This window comes from Hypanus sabinus, chromosome 19, assembly GCF_030144855.1.
Source record: "Hypanus sabinus isolate sHypSab1 chromosome 19, sHypSab1.hap1, whole genome shotgun sequence".
Lineage (NCBI taxonomy): Eukaryota > Metazoa > Chordata > Chondrichthyes > Myliobatiformes > Dasyatidae > Hypanus > Hypanus sabinus.
Window position 1 is genome coordinate 27,650,795 of NC_082724.1, and position 25,936 is coordinate 27,676,730.

The window sequence follows — 25,936 nt, forward strand, 5'->3', positions numbered from 1 at the left end:
AATAGCATAATCCAGAAAGTAAAAATCCACCACTGCTAATCCAAAGCTACCCTTGTTTTTATCTCTATAGGTGCTAGCTGCTCTGATCTTCATTTTCTGTTTTTACTTCAGATTTCCAGCGTCTGTAGAATTTGATAGCATATAATGGTTTTAGATTCTCATAAAGTAGTGAAGGTAAAGGAATGGAAGTCATTAAATTCTCTCTTTTGTATTTTTGCATATACTTCCAGCATATATTCTATTTATAAATGTTTATCTCAATTTTAATAGTCCTACATTTCCTAAGAAATTATGGAGAAGATATATAGTATGGTTGCTTTTAAATTTTCCTTTTATTAAAAACTAAAGAAGGTGCCTTAATTTTAAATCCACTTAGCATAAACTGCTGACTGACTTGTAGATCTGATTTGCTTGGCTTGTAAGTCTGCTGATATGTCCCAAGAGTGAATTCACCAACAGAAATACCAGTAACTGCCAAATACAGACTCAGGATCCTGAAGTAGGATTTAAAATATCTTAAAGAAGCTTACATAAATAACTGTGATAGAAACTCAATTTAAATAAAAGACACAACAGCATCACAGAAGACACCAATATATTTTACCATTATAATTTACAGAAAGATTGTTTCTGAAATTCTGAAATAAAAGCAGAATAGTCTTTAAAAAACTCAGCAAGTCAGCAGAAAGTGAGTAGCATTTCAGGTCAAAGACCTGTGATCATAACTGAAATTGTTTTATCATTTGTTTGATAAACCAAACAGCCAAATACATGTAATAGAAATAATAATAAGAGTGGCATGTGCACTAACCCCCTTTCTGAAGTCAATGACAAGCTCTTTTGTTATGTTGACATTGAGGGAAAGGTTCATGTCATAACACCATGTGACTAAACTCTCTATCTCCTTTTTGAACTCCAACTTATTTGAGATACAGCTTACTGTGGTGGTATCACCTGTAGATGGAGTTAGAACAGAATCTGGCTATGCAGTAATGAGTGTGCAGGTAATAGCGTAGGGGACTGAGGACGCAGCCGTGGAGTACCAGGGTTCAAAATAATAATGGCAGATGTGTTGCTGCCTGTCTTTATTGGTTACAATCTGTTGGTCAGGAAATAAAGGATCCAGTTCCAGAGGGAGACATTGACTCCGAGGGTCTGGAGATTGGTGATGAATTTGCTTGGAATTATAGCATTGAAGGAAGAGCTAGAGTGGGTAAATAATTATCTGACTTTTGTGTCTTTACTGTCCAGGTGCTCCAGAGATGAGTTTAAGGTCAAGAAAATGGCATGTGCCTTGAATCCTGATGTCAGGTCTCAGTCCAAAACATTGACTGTTTGCTCTGTTTTATAGATGCTTCCTGGTCTGCTGAGTTCCTCCAGCATTCTGTATGCCTTAGACCTGTTTTGGTAGTAGGCAAATTGCAGTGGTCAAAGTTATCTGGACGGCTGGTGTTGATGTGTGCCGTGACCAGTTTCTAGGAGCACTTTTTGATGGTAGATATCAGAGCTACTGCAAGGCAGTTGTTAAGACATCTTAACTTGTTTTTATGAGTACCTAGATGATAGTGATATTCTTAAACCAGGAGGTAACCATAATCTGAATCAGGGAGAGATTAAGAATGTTTGCAAATACCCTGGCCAGCTGATCCACATAGGATCTAAAGGTACAGCCAGTGACACCATCCAGCCCCAGTGCTTTATGCGGGTTCACCCTCCAGTAAATTGATCTTACATTCACGGCACGGCAGTGAATGTACCTTAAGGTGCACTGGAGGCTCTTGGGGTGCGTGGTGACATTCCTGTTACCTTGTGTTTAATATCTGCATAGAATGCATTAAGCACACCAGGAAAGGATGTGCTGTTGTTAGTGATGCTGCCTGACTTGGTTTTGTAACCTATTATATTGTAGTTTAAGGCCTTCCACAGCTGACAACTGGACAGGGACTCGATGTTGGATTGGTACTGGTTTTTAGCATCTTTGATAGCTTTATAGAGGTCATGTTGTAGTTCCTTGTGAAGGTCAGAGTTACCTAATTTGAATGCTGCAGAGCTTGATTTCAAAAGAGGAAGGATCTCCTGGTCATACAAGGTTTCTCATTTAGGAACACTGAGCTTCTCCTCTTTGGTACACATATGCTGATAAAGTGTTTAGGATGTGGGATGAAACTGCCGCATCTGGAGGAACTCTGGTCCACATCTAAACACGGAGCAGAATTCAAGAGGTGAGGTGCTACTTTTGATATCAAGGAAGTATTTAATAGAACGTAGATTCAAGGATCTCTGGTAAAAATGAAGTCACTGCGTATCAAAGGAAAAACATTCCAATGATTAGAGTGCAACATTGCACAAAAGAAGATGGTTATGGATGTTGGAAATCAATCATCCCAGCCTCTGGATATTACTGCAGGACTTGTTCAAGGCACCGCTCCTTGCCCTAAATATCATAGCTGCTACATCTGTGGCCTTCTTTCCTTCATACGGACAGAAATGAGAATGTTCATGTATTTTTATTCCACTTGCAAAACTTTAGCAAATAAAAACAAAATTGATGGAAGCATTCCACTACAATTACTCAGGATACATCATTTCCAAACTGTACTGTTCTTACTCACCTGATCTAGTTTGACAGAACCTCCCAGACTTTCTGTGAAGTAGATGGACAAAGAGTTCAGGTACAAGGTCTTCAAGACACTACTATTTATAGATTTGTCTCCAAGTTGAACACCATTCTGACTTGGAATTGTTTCATTTCATTGTGCTGGGTCTAAATCTGGAATTCTCCTGGACAACGGCATTATGGGAGTTCCCTCACCAGAATTACCACAGCAATAGACCATCATCATCTCAAAGGTGTTTAGACATTTGCAGTGGTTCCAAGACTTATTTATTCATGACAGATCTTCTTTCTCTACATCACTTTCTCACACCATCCTCTCACTCCCATAACGTGCAGGAAGTTATTGATCTCGGTTTCGAATGAGCTTTCTTGAACAAACTCACTAACTAGGTGGTCAATAGTTCCTAATAAAATGCCCAAGTGTCCCTTTTTTAAATTAATTTAAGATCTGTTGCCTTTTCACACAAAACAAATGTTTAATTGCATCTTGAGTTGATCTTTCAAGCCTGATGATGATTTTCCATTAGACACTTGATATCTGTCTTAAATGGCAATGGAAATGTCTTAAGGTGTCATAATTGAGCCCTTTACTGCTCTTTAACAGTCTCTGACCTGTTCTTTGTGCTAGTGAATTTATTTGAAGGAAGATGTAAGTTGGAAATATAAAAATCTTTATTTACACAGCAAACCTTAAGGAGAGAGAGTCTGAGAGAGTCTGCCTGTACATTTGTCATTTCTAGATTACTTATAATACCTAATACAATGTAAATGTTATGTAAATAGTTGTTATACTGTATTGTTTAGGGAATAATGACAAAAAAATAGTGTGTACATGCTCAAACAACGAGTGCTGGAGAGAACTTCTGAGTTTTCACGATTCGCGGTTGGTTGAGTCTGCGCATACGGAATCCACAGATAAGGAGGGCCAACTGTGGCTACATCCACACTACACTGGATAAATCCATAACCGAAGCTTTTTCTCTTCGTTTTTACCCTCCGTTCACACTAAAACAGCATTTTCGTCCCCTGAAACCGGAGCTTTTCAGAAACGCTTTTCAGGGTGGGTATTTTTGAAAACGCTGCTCGGGCAGATCAGTGTGGATGGGGTAACCAGAGACTTTTGAAAATGCTATCAGACGGCAGCGCGCTATTTCATTGTTTTCTTGAACGCAACCTAACAATTTCAGAACAGAAGGCAATGAGACTGACGCCAGAAGAGTTAGAAATGTACTCACCAAATACTTTGATCCATAACTTACTGAATAAATAAGTATACTCACTTTGCCGTGTTTTCTGTCCTTGCTTGTATGAAGGTGGTTTACCTATTTATGCAAGTACTTCTCTGACAATAGATGTGTAACAGCCTAATGTAACATTGTATGGAAATACAAGATAACACTGACACAGACATGTTTTATACATTTAACAAGGGGCTTTATTAATGCAACAGAGTTAGTCAGTTTTTCAATGTTCGTCGTCAGCCAGGTCATACAGTCCATGAACTCCCTGTCGGTTGCCTCCATACGCTTCAGTATTTGTTTTTTTAAAACTTTTAAGTTCTCCTGCGCGAGAGCCAACAGCTGTCCGTCGTTTTAAGTTTTTCTAGACTGTAACTGCACAAATGCGCACTTTCACAGTGAGATTCAACACCAAACAGGTCGCTTGTTTTCAAAAGATGTGTCCTGCACATGTGCAGGAGGAGGAGATTCGCAGAAATCTCCGTTTCAATGTAGACAGAGATACTTTTGAAATCACATAGTGTGGATGCCTATCGTTTTTATGTGAAACCGGCGTTTTCAAAATTATCTGGTCTAGTGTGGATGTAGCCTGTATACTCCTACAGTGGTGTAGAATGACTCCTGAAATGGACAACTAACCAGAAGGTGAAGTGATAAAACAGATTTATCCTGAACTGTTCCTTAAGTGGCAGGTATACACCTTTAATAAAGTGCTAATAGCAGGAATATTGATCTATTGTCTCTCCCAATGTGGTTAAAATGGAAAAGAATCGGAATGTCCCACACCCAATAATTGGTTTCACAGGCCACAAAGTATCAGTTGGAAGTTAAATTGTGTGCAGGTTTTATTTCCAACTGGATCTCAGTTTAGTTAATTGCTAATTAGGCTTTCTATGATTTTGTCACTCTAGAATGATCCCTAACAGCAGGAAAAGTTTATTTTCTGAGCAATTATGAGGAGCTTGGTATTGGTAAAATGGTAAGTGTAGAATATAGGATAAGTGGTAAAACTATTTTTTGTTGAAGGTGATTATCATCATGTACGTGTGGTATGATTTTAATTGTGATATTTATAACCCTGCCTTCATATCTTGCTGTATGTGTAAATAATTTCAAGACTTGAGATTGTTTAATGTAATTACAAGTACACAAATGTAAAGGGGACAAAATAATTGCTACTCTGGAACTGATGTAACACAAAAATGCACAATAAAACAATACTAAAAAGCCACAATAAATGTAAATAAATTAGGTAGCATCTATACATATGTTGATTTTATGATGTCCATAAAGTGACATTATTCACAGGAGTGTCTATACACAAGGTGACTGACAGGATATGATAAGTTGTGGTGGTAGGTTACTGTGTGGAAGTGTTGATCAGCTTTACTGCTTGAGGAAAGTAATTGTTTTTGATTTTGATGGTCCGAGTGTGGATGCTACATAGCCACATTCCTGATGGGATTGGGACAAACAGTCCATGAGCAGGATTGGCAGAATCCTTCATAATATTACTGGCACCTTCTAGCACCTTTCTGTATATTCAGTGCCTATAAAAATTATTCACCCCCTCCCCATTGTAAGTTTTCATGTTTTATTGTTTTACAACATTGAGTCATAGTGTATTTAATTTGGCTTTTCTGACACTGATCAACAGAAAAAGACTTGAGTCAAAGTGAAAAAAGATTTCCACAAAGTGATCTAAATTAATTACAAATATAAAACAAAAAAATGATTGTGTAAGTATTCACCTCTTTTAATGTGACACACCAAATCATCACTGGTGCAGCCAATTGGTTTTTTAAGTCACATAATTAGTTAAATGGAGACCCGTTTTTGGAGTCCTGTGTGCAGTCAAGGTGTTTCAATTGATTGTAGTAAACATATGCCTGTATCTGGAAGGTCCAACTGCAGGTGAGTCAGTATCCTGGCAAAAACTATCATGAAGACAAAAGAACAGACCAAGCAATTCCACGAAAAGGTTATTGAAAAGCACAAGCCAGGAGATGGATACAAAATAATTTCTCAAGTCACTGAATATCCCTTGGAATACAGTTAAGTCAATCTTCAAAAATGTAAAGAATATGGCACAGCTAGAGCAGGCCCTCCTCAAAAACTGAGTGACTGTACAAGAAGGAGACACGTGAGGGAGGGTACCAAGAGACCTATGACATCTCTAGAGGAGTTACAAGCTTCAGTGGCTGAGATGGAGAGACTGCGCTTACAACAACTGTTGCCCAGATGCTTCACCAGTCACAGCTTTGAGAGAGTAGCAAAGAGAAAGCCACTGTTGAAAAAACGCTCACATGAAATCTAGGCTACAGTTTACCAAGAGGCATGTCGGAGACTCTGAAGTCAGCTGGATGAAGGTTCTACGGTCTGATGAAACCAAAATTGAGGTTTTTGGCCAAAGCTATGCTTGGTGTAAGCCCACTCCGCACATCATCAAGAAGGCACCATCCCTACTGTGAAGCATGGTGGTGGCTGTATAATGCTGTGAGGTTAGTTCACTGCAGCAGGCACTGGAAGGCTTGTGAAGGTAGAGGGTAAAATGAATGCAGCAATATACAAGGAAATCCTAGAGGAAAACCTGATGCAGTCTGCAAGAGAACTGTGACTTGGAGGAAGATTTGTTTTCCAGCAAGACAATGACCTCAAGCATGAAGCCAAATCTACACAGGAGTGGATTACAAACAACAATGTTAATGTCCTGGAGTGGCCAAGTTGGAGTTCAGACCTCAATCCAGTTGAGAATTTGTGGCTGAACTTGAAAAGTGCTATTCACTCAGGATCCCCATGCATTCTGACAGAGGTTGAGCAGTTTTGTAAAGAAGAATGGGGAAAAATTGCAGTGTCCAGATGTGCAAAGTTGATAGAGACCTATCCACACAGACACAAGGCAGAAATTCCTGCCAAAGGTGCATCTACTAAATACTGACTTGAAGGTAGTGAGTGCTTATGCAGTCAATTATTTTGTGTTTTATATTTGTAATTACTTTAGACTAATTTGTAGAGATCTGTTTTCACTTTGATACAAAAGTCTTTTTCTGTTGATCAGTGTCAAAAAAAGCCAAAGTGAATCCACCATGATTAAATGTTGTAAAACAATAGAACATGCAAACTTCCAAAGGGGGTGAATACTTTCTATAGGCACTGAATATTCTTGCTGATGGGTAGGTTGGTGCCAGTGATGTGTATTGTAGTTTTGACTACCCATTGTAGAGTCTTCCTGTCCATCACACTACAGTTTCCAGACCAGTGTAGTGCAGTTTTGCATTCCAATGCAGTATAGTTTCCTTTGTTACTCACGGAGTGGTGAAAAGAACTGAACGTTAAGCAATTGTCAGCAAACTTCTGTATCTCTGAATTTACTAGATGGATCAGTTAGGCATTGAACACTGCAGAAAAGTCTTGAGACAAAGGTAATTGTCTTCAAACAACCACAGGTACCATTTTTTACAGATGTAACCCAGTTTGTGGTGAAATCTCTTTCCCAATGGCTGCAGTCAAAGTGTATCATGAACAACACACACACAGAATGCTACAGGACTTCCTTGCCCTTACGGTCCAATGTTACAGTTAGTCACAAGATATTGTTTTGGCTTTTTTTTTGTCTGAATCCTGCACATTAACTTTTAATGATACACGGGAAAGGAATTCAAATCCCTCCTGATCTTTGTTTAAGGTTCAAAGTTTAACTCTGATGGCATGGTAACACAGTGGTTAGCTTAATTCTTTACAGCAGCAGCGACCTGGGTTCAATTCCTGCTCCCTGTAGGTGGTCTAGTATCCAACTACATTCCATATGGGTTAGGTATAGTAAATTGTTTGCAAGTTACATTAGCGTCACAAGCACAGGCCAGGCTGCCCCAGCACCTTCTCAGACTCTGTTGTACTATATTGATATTTCTTCAATATTTCAACACACATCTGACCAAAAAGCTAATCTTTAAATCTGTATCTTTAAATGTAGTATCAAAGTGCATATATGTTACTGTATTCTAGCTTGAGATTCATTTTTTGCAGGCATTGAAAAAAAGAAATACAATAGAATTTTTTGGAAAACTATACATAAGCAAAGACTACCAAACCCCAATGTACAAAAGAAGGCAAGCTGTGCAAGTAAAAATAATACTCACAACATGATAGTAAAGAGTCCTTGAAAGTGGGTCTGTAGGTCCTAGAGTCAGTTCAGAGTATTGCTGAATGAAATTCTCCATGCTGGTTCAGGAGCCTGATAGTTATAGGGTAATGACTGTTTCAGAACCAGTTGCATGCAATCTAAGGCTTCTGTGCTTCCTGCCTAATGGTAGTTGTGAGAAGAGAGCATGGCCTGGATGGCAGGGGTCTTTTATAACTGCATATAAATGTACTTAATGATATGGAGGTCTTTATCTGTGGTGGATTGGGCCACAAAGTTATGTTTAGTCTAACCAAATTGATTCATCCAGAATATGGATTCACATCAGTCAGCTCTTAGGTTAATAGGCCAGATTGGATCCAATGGGGAATGGATTTAAAAATTTTTGATTTAGCTTTATTTAGTAATTATATTGCAACATTTTTGAAATTATCTGAAGGAGCAGTTATAAAACTTTGACCATTTTGTGTATGATGTAATGTAGAAAAGATAAAAAAGTGAAAAACATTTGGACAGAGGTCATTAGTTACCAACATTAGTGCAATTAACAATAAATTAGCACAGAAACAATGCTGGGTTCTCTATCTATGTTAAATTTCATGGTCTTTTAATCTCATTACCATTAAAAACTCATTTTGGAAATGCATGTAAAATTATGGTATGTGCATTGTGACTTTTTTGCATATATTTTAACTTCTTACATATTTAAATTTGTAATGAGTTGGGTTTTGCATTGTTTCATGTGAAATGTAAGGTAGTCAGAAATATGTAAGTTTGTCTCCAACAAGAAATGCCTCATTAGCACAAGAGATTTTGCAGATGCTGGAAATCCAAAGGAATACACACAAAATGCCGGTGGAACTCAGCAGGTCTGGCAGCATCTATAGAAATTCATAAACGATCTATGTTTTGGGCCAAGATAGTTCATCAGGATTCCATGCCAGTTGGTAGAAGTCTGATCTTTTTTTGACTCTGAAATAGCAAGTAAAAAGGCAGATGGATGATACCAATTGAATTTAGTGATTCTGATCATAACCTTTGTTCTGTAAGTTCAGAGCAAAACAAAGCCATTGATCAATTTATTTTGTTTTTTCCCTACCAAATGCTTTCTTGATCCTCCTTCAAAGAAGTTAAAGTCCACATACAAAGGAAGAATATCCTGCTTAGGTTACAAAAAAATTTTTACACTTATGAATTATTTTTTTACTTACTGTGATACATCGCGGAATGAGTCCTCCCGGCCCTTTGAACTGAACCATCAAGCAACCCCCGATTTAACCCTAGCCAAATCACAGGACAGTTTACAATGACCAATTACCCTGGCAGCTAATGACCGGAGGAAACCTGCATGGTCATGGGGAAAGTGTACAGACTCCATACAGGCAGCAGCAGGAATTGAGGCTACGTCCACACTAGACCGGATAATTTTGAAAATGCTGGTTTCGCGAAAAAACAATAGGTGTCCACATTAAAACGGATATTTTGGCGAATCTCTTCCTACTATGCATGCGCAAGACACATCTACCAAAAACAAGCAACACGTTTGGTGTCGAATCTTTCTGTCAAAGAGTTGGTGCGCATTTGTTCAGTCACAGACTAGAAAAACTTAAACAACGGACAGCAATTGGCTCTCGTTCAGGGGGACTTAAAACTAAAAAAAACAAATACTGAATATGGAGGCAACTGACAAGGAGTTCACAGACAGTATGACCCAGCTGATGACAAACATTGAAAAACTGACGAACTCTGTTGCATTAATAAAGCCCCTTGTTAAATGTATAAAACATGTCTGCATCAGTATTACCTTGTATTTCCATACAATGTTACATTAGGTTGTTACACATCTATTGTCAGAGAAGTACTTGCATAAATAAGTAAACCACCATCATACGAGCAAGGACAGAAAACAGGGCAAAGTGAGTATATTTATTTATTTATTCAGTAAGTTATGGGTCAAATTGGTCTTGTGCATTTCTAACTCTTCTGGCTTCAGTCTCATTGCCGTCTGTTCTGAAATTGTTAGGTTGCGTTCAAGGAAACAGTGAAAGAGTGTGCTGCTATCACCATCTGTTCCGGCACGTCAAGACAGCGTTTTTAGATTTCTCCGGTTACCCTGTCCACACTGCTCCAGCCAATCTGGCGTTTTCAAAATTACACACTCTGGAGAGCGTTTCTGAAATTCCCTGTTTTTGGGGGGTGAAAACGCCATTTTAGTGTGGATGGAGGGTAAAAACGAAGAGAAAAAGCTTCGGTTATGGATTTATCCAGTTTAGCCTGAGTCTGACTGCCTGGTACTGTAAAGCATTGTGCTAATCACTACACTATTGTGACGCCCCTAAAAAAAAACTTAATTCAATTCCTACCCATCCAAGCTGTTGACACTGCAGCTGATCCCACTGAATCCTAGATGATCTGTACAGAAGGTGCAAATGTATAAGGAAACCTTTGAGTGTAAATATATTTGCTGAAGATGCAAGTGATACAGCTCTATTGATTTTAAACAAGTCCTTTTTATTTATAAAATATAACATTTTAAATTATGAATTAAAGGAGTCTGTATATCATCTTGTTTGCTCTACTGTATTATAACTAGGCATTGAGAATTTTGTCACATGATATGTTGTCTTATCCATGGCATTTAGCCAAAAGAAGCCAGAAAAAAAGATTTTTATTCCTAACTGAACAACGCTTTTTGTTTGAAGGCTCCTGTTAGTTTAAATGATTTATTAATCACTTAACTACCTGCCATTGATCCAATGGTACATTGGTTATAATGAAGATATCTAAGGTACTTTTCTTTACAAAAGAAACAAAAAAACTTGAGAGAATTATAGATGTGGCTGCAAAGTGATGTAGTTTGAGCTCTCTTTCAGCAACATCAGGCTTTCAATTGGCTTTAAAGGAACAAAGCATTGTAGTCATTCAAGTGCTTTCCCATCCATGTTATAAAAGTATATAGGCTCCAACTATCAACTGTGGAATATAAAATGCAGTGAAATGTAACAATTATAATATAGCATATCAATAATTAAGCATTTGATTTTCACTTTGCTTAGAAGTTGAACTCGACGCATTTTTTCTAATATTACCTGTACTGTTGTTCCAACAAAGCTGTACCTATTACTAGAAACATGTTTATATTGCATATTTTAGATCTGTATTGATCTTGTAACATATGGTTCAACTAGATCTTAGCAATTTTACATTGGAAGATGATATAAAAAAAAACAGATGGAAGAAATATGCAGAAGTATCTGCAAATCCCTGCAGGCTGGGAAAATCCATTTTGGTCACAGTGAATTTTATAGCCAAAATGTTTACTAGAAATAAAGAAAATGTATTTATTATGCGCAGAGAGAAGAAGCACATTGTTGAAATTCCAGGAGTTTGTATTTTTAATGAGAGGCATCTATTAGAAGTAGCATGTCAGATGGAAATAAATCTAATGATTTACATTTTGCTCCTGATTAGATAAATTGAACTTGAGCCTTTAAAGGCAGCATTTAGCTTCCATTTTGCTCTTGTTTTGTGGAGTAATTGAATGCTTCTGACAGGACATGCACATTGTACAGATTTTGTCCTGTTATCCTAATTGAAGTCTGAGATGAACTATCTTGATATAATGACACCATGTCACATTTTCCTTTCAAATTGCCCAGCTATGTACTAAGATGCAAAATTTTGCAAATCACCGTTTTCCTAAAAAACACCAGATATTCAATATTTCTTAATTTTACTTTGGAAAACCAGACAATCAATCCCTACATTTGCCATGTCTATAAGTGAAAAATGCCAGAATTAATTTTCCAGTTTTGGATTGAGAGGTAGAAGGGGTGCTTTCTGCTCGATAAAGTTCTGTGATTGTATATCTGAGCATTGGTACTGGGATAAAATGTTAATTTATATTTTCTGTGCGATGGTGCTGAACTATTGTGGTACATTTATCTGGTGATGTATCTGAACATGCCATGTTTCACACAGGAATTTTCTTTATGCTAAGGAGGTGTTAATGTGCAACTCCAAGTATTTTATTTTGAAAGAAAGCCTTGCTACTTGAGGAAAGGAAGCATTTATCTCAAAATGGCTTGTTAGAAGAGAGCTCAGAGCTCTTGGATGAAATTTTTATTGAGATCCCTTTCATTTCTGATCTGAGTAGCATGGTTCTGCATGCTGGTTTTGTTGCATCATTAAGTAAATATATTTGTAGATCTCTGCTTTCCTCAATATCTGAAGAGTACGTTCTGATTTGCGTTGTAAATCAGAGTTCTGCATCATTGTTCCACTGAAGAATATTTTCCAAGTTTTCCTATTAGATGATTTATCAAGAACAAAAGCTTACACATCACAGATTTTTAATACAAGTTATGGAAATTCTGGGTACTTTAATATTGGATAATACATGTTACGTTTTGTAACTTTCAAACATTAAATTAATTCAAAACAAGTCGCAGGCAGTTCGAAATACTTTGTCTTTTACTTCAAGCGAGGCATGCATGTATCATGTGGTAGCATGATGGGGTACACAAATAAACATATTTTTAGATATAACCCGTAACTAATTATTTAGATGAACATCTGAAAATTCATGACATACATGCTTGTACGCTATTTCTATTGATGGCGCGGTCTAAATGAAGGAAACACGTATAATCTGAAACAATTTTTTTTAAATGTGGAAGCTTTCAGCAGAAACCAAGTTAGTGCTTCAGGTCAATGAACAAGTGAGAATGCAACTATATTTTAAATGTCAGATCATGGGATGGATGGATGGAGGAAACAAAAGGTGAAGTGCAGACCAGCACTGTCAAGGTAATCATTTGATACTCTGGCTGTTTTCCATGGATCTACTGTGCTGTGCAAAAGTCTTAGGCAGATATACAGTATATAGCTAGGAAGCCTAAGACTTTTGCATAGTACTGAAGTAATCTTGCTGTCGCAAAAAAGAAACAAATTTCATGACGTATGTAAGTGATGATAAACCTGATTCTTATTCGGATCTCTGTTGTGGACTGAGAGGGAAATCATGGTTGGGAAAAAAGAAGGGAGAGGGGAGGGAGTGGAACATTCTCTAATGATCAATAAACCAGAAGCAGCTGACCTTGCCTGCTGTCTCAGGTCTGGGTTTTTCTGCATCTGTACCACCACCCCCCACCCCCCCACCCGGTACTCCTTTTCTGACACCTGTCCACACCTGCTCACGGCGCTTCACTTTCGCCATTCCCAACATCCTTTAATCTTGTCAAATTCACAAGCTCGCTCTCCGCTCCACATTGACAAACACAGGACTATGCAAAAGTCTTAGGCACCCTAGCTATATATACATGCCTAAGAAGTTTGCACAGTACCGTACGTTTGAGTGAACAGTAATTGCTTTGCAGTGATGCCTGTCCATGATACATCCCGACTTCTCTTTTCAGGTGGTTAGAGAGTAGTTTTCTTTTTTCACAACATAATTTACAATTAGAAAACTTCTAATAGCATATTGTTATTTCCTTATGCCATGAGTAATTAATATAATTTCACCAGGATTTTTCTCTTTGTTGATTATCTACATTTTATTTAGAGATACAGCACAGAACAGTCCTTCTGTCACTTCAAGTTGAGCTGCCCAGCAACCCATTCATATAACCCTAATCTAATAACAGGACAGTTTGCAGTGACCATCTAACCTACTAACCAGTACATCTTTGGAATGTGGGAGGAAATCAGAACACCTGGAGGAAACCCATGCATATACAGGAAGAACCTACAAATTTTCTTGCAGAGGAATGAACTCCGAACTCCTGACGCCCCAAATTGTAACAGTGATGTGTAGCTGCTACGCTACTTATGATTCCTTTGCTGCAAGATTATATTTCTCATCACCCTCTTGTATCTTAAGCCGTTGGCTGGTGTTTACTTGTAAATCCAAGCAATGAAATTCAGACAAAGGAGATGCAGTGGATGTGTTGTACTTGGATTTTCAGAAGGCCTTTGACAAGGTGCCACATATGAGTCTGCTCAGCAAGATAAGGGGCCATGGTATTACAGGGAAGTTACTAGCATGGGTGGAGCATTGGCTGATCGGCAGAAAACCGAGAGTGGAAATAAAGGGATCCTATTCTGGCTGGCTGCCGGTTACCAGTGGAATTCCACAGAGGTCGGTGTTCGGTCCGCTGATTTTTTATGTTGTATGTCAATGATTTGGACTATGGGATTAATGGATTTGTGGCTAAATTTGCTGATGAGACAAAGATAGCTGGAGGAGCAGTTAGTGTTGAGGAAACAGGGAGCCTGCAGAGAGACTTAAGATAGTTTAGGGAAATGGACAAAGAAGTGGCAAATGAAATACAGTGTTGGAAAGTGTATGGTCATGCACATTGGTGGAAGAAATAAATGGGCAGACTACTATTTAGATGGGGAGAGAATTCAAAATGCAGAGATGCAAATGTGCAAGTAACCCTAAAGGTTAACCTCCAGGTTGAGTCGGTGGTGAAGAAGGCGAATGCAATGTTGGGATTCATTTCTGGAGGTATAGAATATAAGAGCAAGGATGTGATTTAAGGCTCTATAAGGCACTCATGAGACCACACTTGGAGTATTACTGACATTGGAGAGGGTTCAGAGAAGATTCATAAGAATGATTCCAGAAATGAAAGAGTTACCGTATGAGGAACGTCTGGCAGCTCTTGGGCTGTAGTCCCTGGAGTTCTGGAGAATGTGAGGGGATCTCATAGAAACATTCTGAATGTTAAAAGGGCTGAACAGATTAGATATGGCAAAGTTATTTCCCATGGTAGGGGAGTCTAGGACAAGTGGGCACGACTTCAGGATTGAAGGACATGCATTTAGAACAGAGGCAGAGAAATTACTTTAGCCAGATGGTGGTAAATCTGTGGAATTTGTTGCCATGAGTGGCTGTGGAGAACAAGTCATGGGATGCATTTAAGGAAGAAATGGATAGGTTCTTGATTAGCCAGGGCATCAAAGGGTACTGGGAGAAGGCAGGGGAGTGGGGGTGACTGGAAGAATTGGATCAACCCATGACTGAATGGCAGAGCAGACTCGATGGGCCGAATGGCCTACTTCTGCTCCTATGTCTAATGGGCTTGTGTGGTAATTGCAGGCACGTGATAAAATAGGCCGTGGTCGGCATGGATTTCTCAAGGGAAAATTTTGCCTGACGAATCTTTTGGAAATCTTTGAAGAAATAGTAAGCAGGATAGATAAAGGAGAATGGTTGATGTTGTGTATTTGGATTCTCAGAAGGCCTTTGACAAGGTGCCAATAATGAGGCTGCCTAACAAGCTATGAGCCTGTGGTATTACAAGGAAGATTCCAGCATGGATAAAGCAGTGGCTGATTGGCAGGAGGCAGAGTGGGATTAAAGGGAGTCTCTTCTGGTTGCCTGCCAGTGACTAGCAGACTCAATGGGCCAAATGGCCTACTTCTGCTCCTATATCTTATCTAAATAAGCCAGTTTTAAAGCCAACCCCATTTCATGTTTTTATTAATCTGCCACTGTGTATTTTAATTAAATGTTATCGCATAATATCCATAAGTGGTAACTTAGAACGACTTCAAGATAATTATCGTGCTTCTTTTTCAACTTGTGAGCAGCTAACTCACCAAGAATTAAACTTGGGATCTTGGTTAGCAACTAATCTTAGATCTGGCAGCATCCAGGCTCTCAGAAAGGAATTGGAGGGGGGGAAAAAGGCAATTCTGTGACACTTTGTCTGGGGTAATCTTCTGTGGGCAAAGCTATGTAATGTGGAGCAAATCAATTAATTCATCACTGTTCTCATTTCTATAAGTAACTTAGATACCAATATAATTCTTGTTAAATGTGAACACAGGGCTAGCATTTGCAGTTTGGCTGCAAGACTAATGAAATTATGAAGTTATGCAGTGTTAGAGTGAATTTTTGGGTTTAGGTCGTTCACACTTAGCAAATGGCTTCGGCCACCAGTCTTCTATTTGACAAAGTACTGTGGATTGAGTTCATAATAATGCATTTCCTAAAAGCTGTGAATACCAGACACTGCTGACACCATAGTTTGACCAGATGCTGTAGTTTTGAAGACAGTATTATCTATACTTTATAAATATGAATTGTCCTCTATGTTAGCACCTAAAATACCAAATAAATGTATTGTGGATTTAACTTGCATTCCGAAAGGCTGTGAATACCAGCCCAGACGTGTGGGCGTCAGGAGGAAAGGATGAAGTCAGAAGGAGTGATGTTTTATATTGAGCTTCAAAAGAAAGCATTGTCTCTGCTTTGTCTATTCTTTGTAAATGGGGATTGCCCTTTCTGTTTAGCAAATAAATACCAAACCCTAATTGTACTAGGAGACCTTTTCCACCAAAGGGTCTCCGTATGATGCTTGCTGTACCTTGTTGTGTCGAATAAAGAAGCTGCTTTGTACCTACCAGTAACTCGCTCTCCTGTGATTTCATGCAGGCCCTTCATCCGTGCATGCTGACCATCATGCCTCTCCATACTAGTCCAATTTACATATTGTGGTGACCCACTTTCTGCGCAGGCGAACCGGCTCACAAATAGCCAGCGCGCAGGGGGAGACTTTGGTAATGGACCTCTGACGTCATTTCCGCCTGGAGAGGGCAGGCGCTAGGGATTAAATGCCAGCGCCGCGAAGTTTGTATAAACTAGTCTCCAAACGACTTACTGACTGCGTGTCATTATTTCAGCACTGTGTGTAGCACATCGCTACAATATATTAATTCCTTATTCCTCAATGCCCAGCTCATTTAAATACTGGTCCAGATGTCTCTTAAACATTGTTACTGTTCCTGCCTCCAAAACCTTCTCTAGCAGCTTTATAACTAGATATAACTAAAGATATAACTTTATATCTCCTCTATCGTGTCACATTTGAGCTTTCTTTGGTCGAGACAAAATAGAGCCAGCCTATCCAATCTCTTCTTATAACTCAAGTGCTCCAGTCCAGGCAATATCTTGAATCTTTCGAGTTTAATCACCTCTTTCCCATAATATTATGATCAGAACAGCACAATATTCTGCAAGTACAGTCTAACCAACATTTGGTACAACTATAATATAAAATTCTATAGTAAAGTATTTATGATTGAAGGCACAAATAATATAGTTAATATTGACATAATTAAGTATAGGATATTTAAAAGAAGAATGCATACAGTTAACAAAATGGAATGACGTTAATGGGGCAGATTCAGTGACCTGACACTTGTAATATTAAAACTGTAGAAAAACAGTTTAAAAAATTAATATGTTGCTTGGCACCTCATGGGAGACTAACATTTCACATCAGGTGCTGCATTAATAACTATGATCTCACTTCAAAAGAACTGTAAAGTGTAGGATGCCTTGGGCATCCAAGGTTTGGAATGTGCTTTAAACTGAACTTTTCTTTTGTTGGAATCATAGAACACTACACCCCAGGAACAGGCCCTTTGACCTATCTAGTTCATACAGACAGACTTACTTTATTGATCCTGAGGGAAATTGGGTTCATGCAGAATTGTAAATCTGCCTCGTCCCATCGACCTGCACCTGGACCATAGCTCTCCATATCCCTTACATCCATGTATCCAAATTTATCTTAAATGGTGAAATTGATCCCAGATCCATCACTTGCACTGGCAGCTCGGTCCACATTCTCACCAACCGAGTAAAAAAGTCACCTTTCACCCTTTACCCTTGACCTTTAGTTGTAGTATTACCCAACCTCAATCAAAAAAGGCTGCTTGCATTTATCCTAAATACCCACCTCATAATTTTTCACACTTCTGTCAAATCTCTCTTTAAACAACAGTGGACCCAGCACCAATCCCTGCAGCCCACCACTCAGAGAGGCAACCATCTACAACCATGCCCTGGCTTCTTCCATGAAGCAAATGTCTAATACAATTTACTAGCTCATCTTGAATGCCAAGCAGTTGAACCTTCTTGACCAACCTCCCATGCAGGACCTTGTCTTAGCTCAATCCTATGGTCATTGCATATGCAGTGTTCTGTTACCACCAATTTCTCCAGGTAACACAAAGGCATACACTTGCTATGCTCCTTGATGCGGGTTTCCACTGTGCATTCTGTCAGGCATATGCGGTGACCACAGGATTGTCTTCAATGGCACAAAACTACTGTGCCACACCAATGGCTTTTGGGACTGCCTGGTGGAATAAGCCGTTGAAATACAATTAGAGAATAAGAATTTCAACAAAGGTGAAGACCTTGCTCTTGGTAAGAACTGGAATACAATTCTAAACAGGGTGGGACAGTGGAAACCTGATAGGTTGAGGTCTAACTAATCAGGAAGGTTGGTTGACAGGAATTGAGTATATATATCACCAGACTAGACATGCTTGAACATCACTTCTGATGAAGTTTGTCATCAAAACATCAGTTAAAATTGACATCTCAACCCGGCTGGAAGCTACTAGCCTACAAAGTACTCAGGATGTCTTTAGAGAGTGGTGTCTCAGAAAGGCAGTGTCCATTATGAAGGACCTCCAGCACCCAGGGCATGCCCTTTTCTCACTGTTACCATCAGGTAGGAGATACAGAAGCCTGAAGGAATTCAGGAACTCAGTGATTCAGGAACAGCATCTTTCCCTCTGCCATCCGATTCCTAAATGCACATTGAAGCTTTGGACACTACCTCACTTTTTTAATAAGTATTTCTGTTTTTGCACATTTTAAAACATCTATTCAATATATGTAATTGATTTACTTGTTTATTTTTTTCTCTCTCTCTGCTAGATTATGTATTGCATTGAACTGCTGCTGCTAAATTAACAAATTTCACGTCGCATGCCAGTGATAATAAACCTGATTCTGATTCTGATCTATGTTGGGGAAGCATCAGACCCTTTTATAACTCCCCAGCTCTTTACTTCACACACCTCCCTCTCCTGGTTTCACCCTACTGCCTTGTACTTCTTCCTCCCCTCTCCCACCTTCTTATGATGAAAAGTCTCAGCCCAAAACATTGACTGTTTACTCTTTTCCATAGACGCTGCCTATGCTGAGTTCCTCCAGCATTTTGTGTGTGTTGCTTGGACTTCCAGAATCTGCAGATTTTCTCATGTTTATGCTACTTATACATACCTTCCAACAACTTTCCCACTTCTGATGTTGGGCTTATTTGCCTATAATATCCTGGCTTCTTCTTAAGAATCTTTCTTGAACAATGGAACAACATTAGCTATCCCCCAATCCTCTGGAACTTCACAAATAGTACACGTGGTTTCCATTTGCAAGAATAAAGTAATGCAGGGATTCTGTAAAGCCATCCAAAAGCCATGCTTTAAATGTGTGAGCTAATCTAAAATGTCTGGATAAAAATGGTTTCACTCATAGTATTCTTGAATTTAATCCATAATACAAAAAAACAAAATATGCCCTAAATGGAAATAAGTGTAGAAGGAGTTAATTCATCAATATAGCTATTGATAGCAATATCACTATTCCTGTTGACTTTGTTCATCTCTGTCTAACTACAAAAGGGATCTGGTGAATATTATTTAGTTGTAACAGATATACTTGAAGATGTTATTTTGTTTTTTTTGTTAATTTGATCAACCAATTCTCCATCTTCACCTTTGGATCAAATGCCTCCAGCAATACTGGCCCAATGTCATTATAATTGAATCCCATTCTGTGGGATTTTTCTTCTCTTTGTAAATGTCAAACAATATGCCATTGAGCAAAACTGGCACTAAATGCAATGCTATTGTTTAGCAGACTGTGCTGCACTGGCAAAAAAAAGAAGAGGAAAGATTAACTGAGGTGAAATTTGCAACTCCTTTTGCATTCTGGTGAGGTAATTAAACTAATTTTGGTATCAGTAGTCCTCTGCTGAATTTTTTCTGTTGGCATCAACAACCAATTTACACTGAGACAGAAATGCTGTTTGTAGGGCTTTCAAAGTAGCAGGATTTATCTATATATTTGTTTATTTTTTGAGATACAGCGTGGAATTGTTTAACTTTCTGCTGTAAAGTAGTATTGGTTGTATTTCTGTATTACTTTGTATCACTATAATTATTCTCTGTTACAGAGCCTGTCATACTGCTTCAGTTTGTCTCCTACATTAAGCAATTGTGATTAACCAATACTTACCCATGAATCGAGATGTTAACAACTTCAAATAAATTACCATACTAGATAAGGTGAAATTTAGGAAATAATAAATTGCTTTGTGTATTAAAATCTAGAAGTAACTTTAATGAAATCATTACTAAGAAAATAGATTTGCCAAGATCGTCCAAACTTTTTTTTTCTCCAAATGCAATATATTTCTTAGCTAACTCAGATGTGTGTCTTTCCCCTTTAGTAGGCTAAGAGACTAGAATTAAGACCAACAAGAATGATTTCAGGTGATGAAAAGATCATTACTTAAATCTCAACTGTATATTTCTGGTAAGATGGTGATGCGTTTGGACACAGCGGCCTGTCGTTGGTCAACCAAAGGTGTTTTTGTCTTTGGTAAATGTGTTTTTTATGATCATAAGACTATACTGGACTCCAAGAACTTTGGGTACAGCAGGTCTGCCGTATTGATTGGAGTGAAGTGGTGAAGAGGTGAAGTAGGAGCCAGCCAGCATGTTGGAGGAGGAGCTGGCTGGCAGATTGATGGAGCCAGCCGGTGTGGTGGAGGAGCTGGTTGTTGGGCTAGAGATGGTGGAGCCAGCCGGTGTGTCAGAGGAGGAGCCAGTTGGTTGTGTTGGACAGGGAGCTGGCCGGTATGTCAGAAAAGGAGCCATTCAGCAGTTCAGAAGAGTAAAGTGCAGACATTCCTCTCACGATCGCAGCACTTGTTGGACATTGATAATGTAAGATGCCGCAGGCTAATTTCCCTTGTTTGCTGGTGAGACAGGTGGTGTGGGAGCTGCGTAGTCTCAGTTGTAATAACAACGAGGCCTCAAGTCGCAGGCTTGCTAGTTGCTGCATTCCAGTGAGGAGACGTTGGAAGCGATGTAGCATGCCGTCTCGCTCGGTTGGGGTCTGGCCTCTCATCATGGCTGCCCTCCAGTGTTTGACAGGCTGTATTGCTGAAAACTGTACCATCAATTCACAGGACCTGCCATTCAGGGTCTTGGACTATATATGTGTTCTATTGTGTGATTTGTTTTTTGCTTGCTATTTTGAATGTGCAATTAATGAAAATTAAACTTGATTTGATATCAGCAGAATCTGAAAATGACTTCTATTCAAATGGCAATCTATAGGGTTGTTGTATTATATAGTAAAAGCCCCAGCTGCTCTTAAAGGTGAATGAACCTATTGAACCATATCAACCATAGGTCATCCTTTTAAGCTCAACCATACTATGTAACCATTTACAGAGGAGCACTCATCATTCCTGCATTTCATTTAATGTACACAGGTCTCTGAAATGAAATTTCAAACTTCATTCATCTGAATCAGAGACAAGGTTAAGATATCATTAAATGAAGGGTGACATTTAATTCCGAACAAATAATCTCACTTTCTTCTGGACTTGATAGTTGTCACATCAACCTAGTTCTCCAACCAAAAGGGTACTCTGTATACAGGTTTATCTTCTGATATTACTAATTAGCAAATCTAATTTTTGATTGAGGTAGCTTCAGTTGGGTCTTCAAAGAATCAGTACATAAGGGCTCTGGATCTTTTAATGACATTTTGTAAATGTATTGCAAATTGATTGGTGCTTTTGAGCTGTAAATCTTGGAATAATTAATCTAATGTTACAAACTTAAGTCTTTAATTCATGATGCCATCTGTGGTGTGAAATATTTTCACTTTCCTAAAATTTGTTCTCTCTTTAAATTCATCCGAACTTTCTTTAACACTTCCAAGAAATAATACATAGATTATTGAAATTCTTCTAAGATTAACACACACAACATGCTGGAGGAACTGAGCAGGTCAGGCAACATCAATGAAAATGAATAAACATTCGACATATCAGGCCAAGACCCTTCCTCAGGACTGGAAAGGAAGGAGAAAGACCGCAGAATAAAAAGGTGTGGAGGAGGGGAAGGAGGACAGGCTAGAAAGTGCTGCCAGGTGGCTGGGAAAACTAAAGGGCTAGAGTAGGAGTCTGATAGAAAAGGAAGAGGGAGGGGCTCTGGGGAAAGGTGAAGAGAGGAGGTAAGAGGCCAGAGTGGGGAAAAGAAGAACAGGGAAGGGGTGGGGGGAGAGAAATAAAAAGAAAAATTCTGTAAGGAGAAATTGATGTTTATGCGGTCTGGTTGGAGGTTACCGAGATGGAATATGAGATGTTGCTCCTCCACCCAGAGAGGCCTCATTGTGGCAGAAGAGGCCATGGACCAACAATTCTTAATGTAAATGTAGTTAAGACTTAAAATGGCCACCGGGAAGCTCTGCTTTTGGAGGACGGAGCAGAAGTCCTCGACAAAGCAGTCCCTCATCTTACGTCAGGTCTCACCAGTGTAGTGAAGGCTGCATGGGATCACTGGATACAATAGACGAACCCAACAGGCTCAGAGATGAATTGTTCCCTCACCAGGAAGGACTGTTTTGAGCACTGAATTGTGCTAAGGGAGGAGATGTTTGGCATGTGTAGCATTTCTTTCATTTGCAGGGATACATACCAGGAGGGAAGTTAGTGGGGAAGGATGAATGGACAAAGGAATCTCAGAGGGAACCGTCCCTTTGGAAAGCGAAGAGTGGGGATGGGAGGGAAGTAAAGATGTGTTTGGTAGTAGGATCCTATTGAAGATGGCGGAAGTTGTGCAGAATGTTGGGTTGGATTCAGAGTGTCATGGGGTGCTAGGTGAGGACAAGAGGACTCTATCTCTGTTAAGATGGTGGAAAGTATGAATGAGCGCAGGGATCTCTCCCTCTGTGGATCCCTTGTCCATTCATCCCTCCCAACTAATCTCTCCCCTGGCATATTTCCTGGAAAGTGAGAGAAATGCTACACCTGCCCATTCAGCTATTCCCTTACCTCCATTTAGAGCCCTATACAGTCCTTCCAGGTAAGGCAACACTTCACCTGCAAATCTGTTGGGCTTGTCTATTGCACACGGTGCACCTGATATGGCCTCCTTTACAATCTGTGAGACCCAGCATAAATTGGGGGACCACATTGTTGAGTTCCATCTGCCAAATGTGGAATTTCCTGGTGGCCAAACATTTTATTTTTTATCCCCATTCCCATTCCAACATGTTGGTCCATAGTCTCCTGTTCTGCCATGATGAAGTCACTCTTAGGGTAGAGGACCAACATCTCATATTCCATCTAGGTAGCCTCCAACCTGATGGCATGAACGCCAACTTCTGGTATTTTGTATTTCTCTTCTCCTTACCTACTTATCACCACCCCCTGCTGCCCTCCCTCCCTTTTCCCATGGTCCATTCTTCTTTCCTATCAGATTTCCTTGCAGTTTCACGTTACCTGAGAATTTTACCCCTTGCATTTCATTTCCAGTTTGAGTGCTTGGCATAAATCAGGAAGCAACAAACTGTATTTGCTAAAGTAGGGCTATTGATTCTCTTGCTATGTATTTGACTTGGGGTTGGGTGTAAGAGCACAATTTAATCTCTGTATCTACCCTGTTAAGCCAAGTAGGAATCTTATGCATTTCATGAGATCTCCAAAAGTAACACAAGGGAAAACTTTGCTGGGAGTATTAATCGAGGAAGGTTCAATTGTCATATTCAAAATGGAGTTTGGTAAGTATCTTAAAGAAACGAAAACTGTAATGCTCAAGCCAGAGGACAGAAGTGATGCTAGCTAGATGGCATTTCATCTAGTGATAGTACAACTTGACAGGAAAATCAGCTCCTCATGGGCTATAACCGTTCTGTGATACCTATGATTAAAGTTAATGTCATTGTATGCTTGAATGAGATCAGATATCTTCACCTATCTCCTCAAGTATTCGTTTTTACAAAATGTACTTTTTGTAAGATTTGTGCATTATCAGTTCTTTATACTTCAGTACCTTATGTACTTTAGTAAAATATTCATGGATGACTTTGAAAGCAAAGCCAGTGATCCAATAGTGTTTTTTCTTTAAAAGTTCATATTGAAAATCATTTTTATCTGTGACCAGGAGGAGTTAACTTTGCATATCCTTTCACACAGGTCACCCGCCAGGACAATCTTGCATTGGTTCCCATTATCAGAGGGTTGAAGGGAGTCGTACACCATGGTAAGATACTTATGCTTCCTTTCATAGAAATAAAAATATTTGTCAGAATTACAGTATGTTAATAACCATTTCGAGTTTTTGCCCATTCCCAGTGTGAGTAACAGATTTAATATGCACATTTGTTTTATTAACATAGTTAAATTTGAAATATTCTGCACATACATTAAATCCAATCTTGTAATTACAGTAATCATGAAGAATTCTTTCATTAACATTTAATATTCTTCCATGAAAAATGAATAATGTGATTAATGAGTGCCATCTGTTTTGTGTGATAAATCATTTAATTTTGAATCTGCTTTAATATTTCTGAATCCAAGTGCAATGGCACAGCTTTGTTTCCAACTCCTGAAGTTGCAAAGGAGTGCAGCCTTGAATAAAGCATTTCTTAATCAACTACGTTAACGTGAGGTACAATTTTTCTGCTATTGAACAAAATATGATACTAAGTATGGCTAAAGGATTATCACAATGGCACAGTATTTTCATTTTACATCTAGAAAATGCAACAGATGAATTTTGAATAGACAATGAGACCTTGTCTGGATGTTTAAGCAATTAGCACTTTAACAAGTCATTTGAAATATATTCATCAAGAGTGATAGCATAGCTATACGAGCGATGCTATTGCAGCTTGGGTTGTCAGAGTTCAGAGTTCAATCCCAGCATCCTCTGTAAGGAGTATGTATATTCTCACTGTGGAATGCAGGAGTTTTCTCTGGCTGCTTCGGTTTCCTAATACAGTCCAAAGATGTACCAGTAGATTAATTAGTCATTGTAAGTTGTCCCATGATTAGGTGAGGGTTAATTAGGGGTTATGGGGGGTTGCTGCGTGGCATCGCTCAAAAGGCCAGAAGAGTCTCTTATGCACTGTATAAATAACTGTGCTGTTTTGCCAAGGCGACACTAAAAAAGAACTGAGCAGTGCCTACTTTGACCTCTTTTTGATTTGAAATGCCAGCAGTTCTACATGTAACCTCATGTAAGCTGAGGTTCAACAAGAATAAGGTTTCTGTTCCCACATATGGAAGTCTTGAACTTGCTCACAGATGTTTTCTGGATATTTTTAACTGTGCACTCATGTCAGACTTTTTACTAAAGATTAAAGACTTTTGGAAATTTCCCACCACTTCTCCATGACTGAGGCACGTAGATTAATGTATCTAGTTTTTGTTACTTTAATTTTATTTATGTTCTTACTTACTTAATGGTGTTTTTGAATATGCATAATAGTTATGAAATGCTGTTGAATGTCAATAACAGCTAGAATTTTTTTTTGTCAGTGTTAGCAGCTGGCTAAGCTGGATATCAACATACCTCTTGGCTGTTTCGTAGGCAGATCTTATTCTAGCCTTCCTGCCCTATGACACTTGCTATAGAAGGCTGTATCCATGAGAATTAGACCAGGTCATTCTCCAGGTTTCTGCTGGTATGTCTTTGCAGATCAATAATGAACATGGGCAGCTTACATTTGAGTGCAAAATCAGAGTCATTATATCAACTTTGTGATTAACTTCATTAGTTGCTTAATTATTTCTGCATAAAATTGTCAGCTGGATTGGTATAACAGTTGGTTGATAAGACAATGGATTTATGTAAATAAATGGGAAAGGTTGAGGGATATGCCCTGTTATATAAAAAGGGAAAGTTGTTGAATACAGTTTAAGAGATTCTGATTTATTTATCACATTGTACATCAAAACATACAGTGAAATGTGTTGTTTGTGTTAACAGCCAACACATCCAAGGATGTGCTGGAGGCAGCCAGCAAGTGTCTCCACACAT

At 38.9% G+C, this 25,936-nt stretch overlaps 1 protein-coding gene across 6 annotated transcripts in view; it reads left to right on the forward strand.

Moving 5' to 3' along the window:
- Positions 1 to 25,936, forward strand: part of LOC132377830 (receptor-type tyrosine-protein phosphatase gamma-like) — a 671,456-nt gene that overhangs the window by 385,600 nt on the left and 259,920 nt on the right. For all 6 annotated transcript variants that reach the window (XM_059944246.1, XM_059944241.1, XM_059944240.1 and 3 more), the window contains one exon: positions 24,085 to 24,151. In XM_059944246.1, coding sequence (XP_059800229.1) covers positions 24,085 to 24,151 — 67 coding nt within the window. The remainder of the gene's footprint in view (positions 1 to 24,084; positions 24,152 to 25,936) is intronic.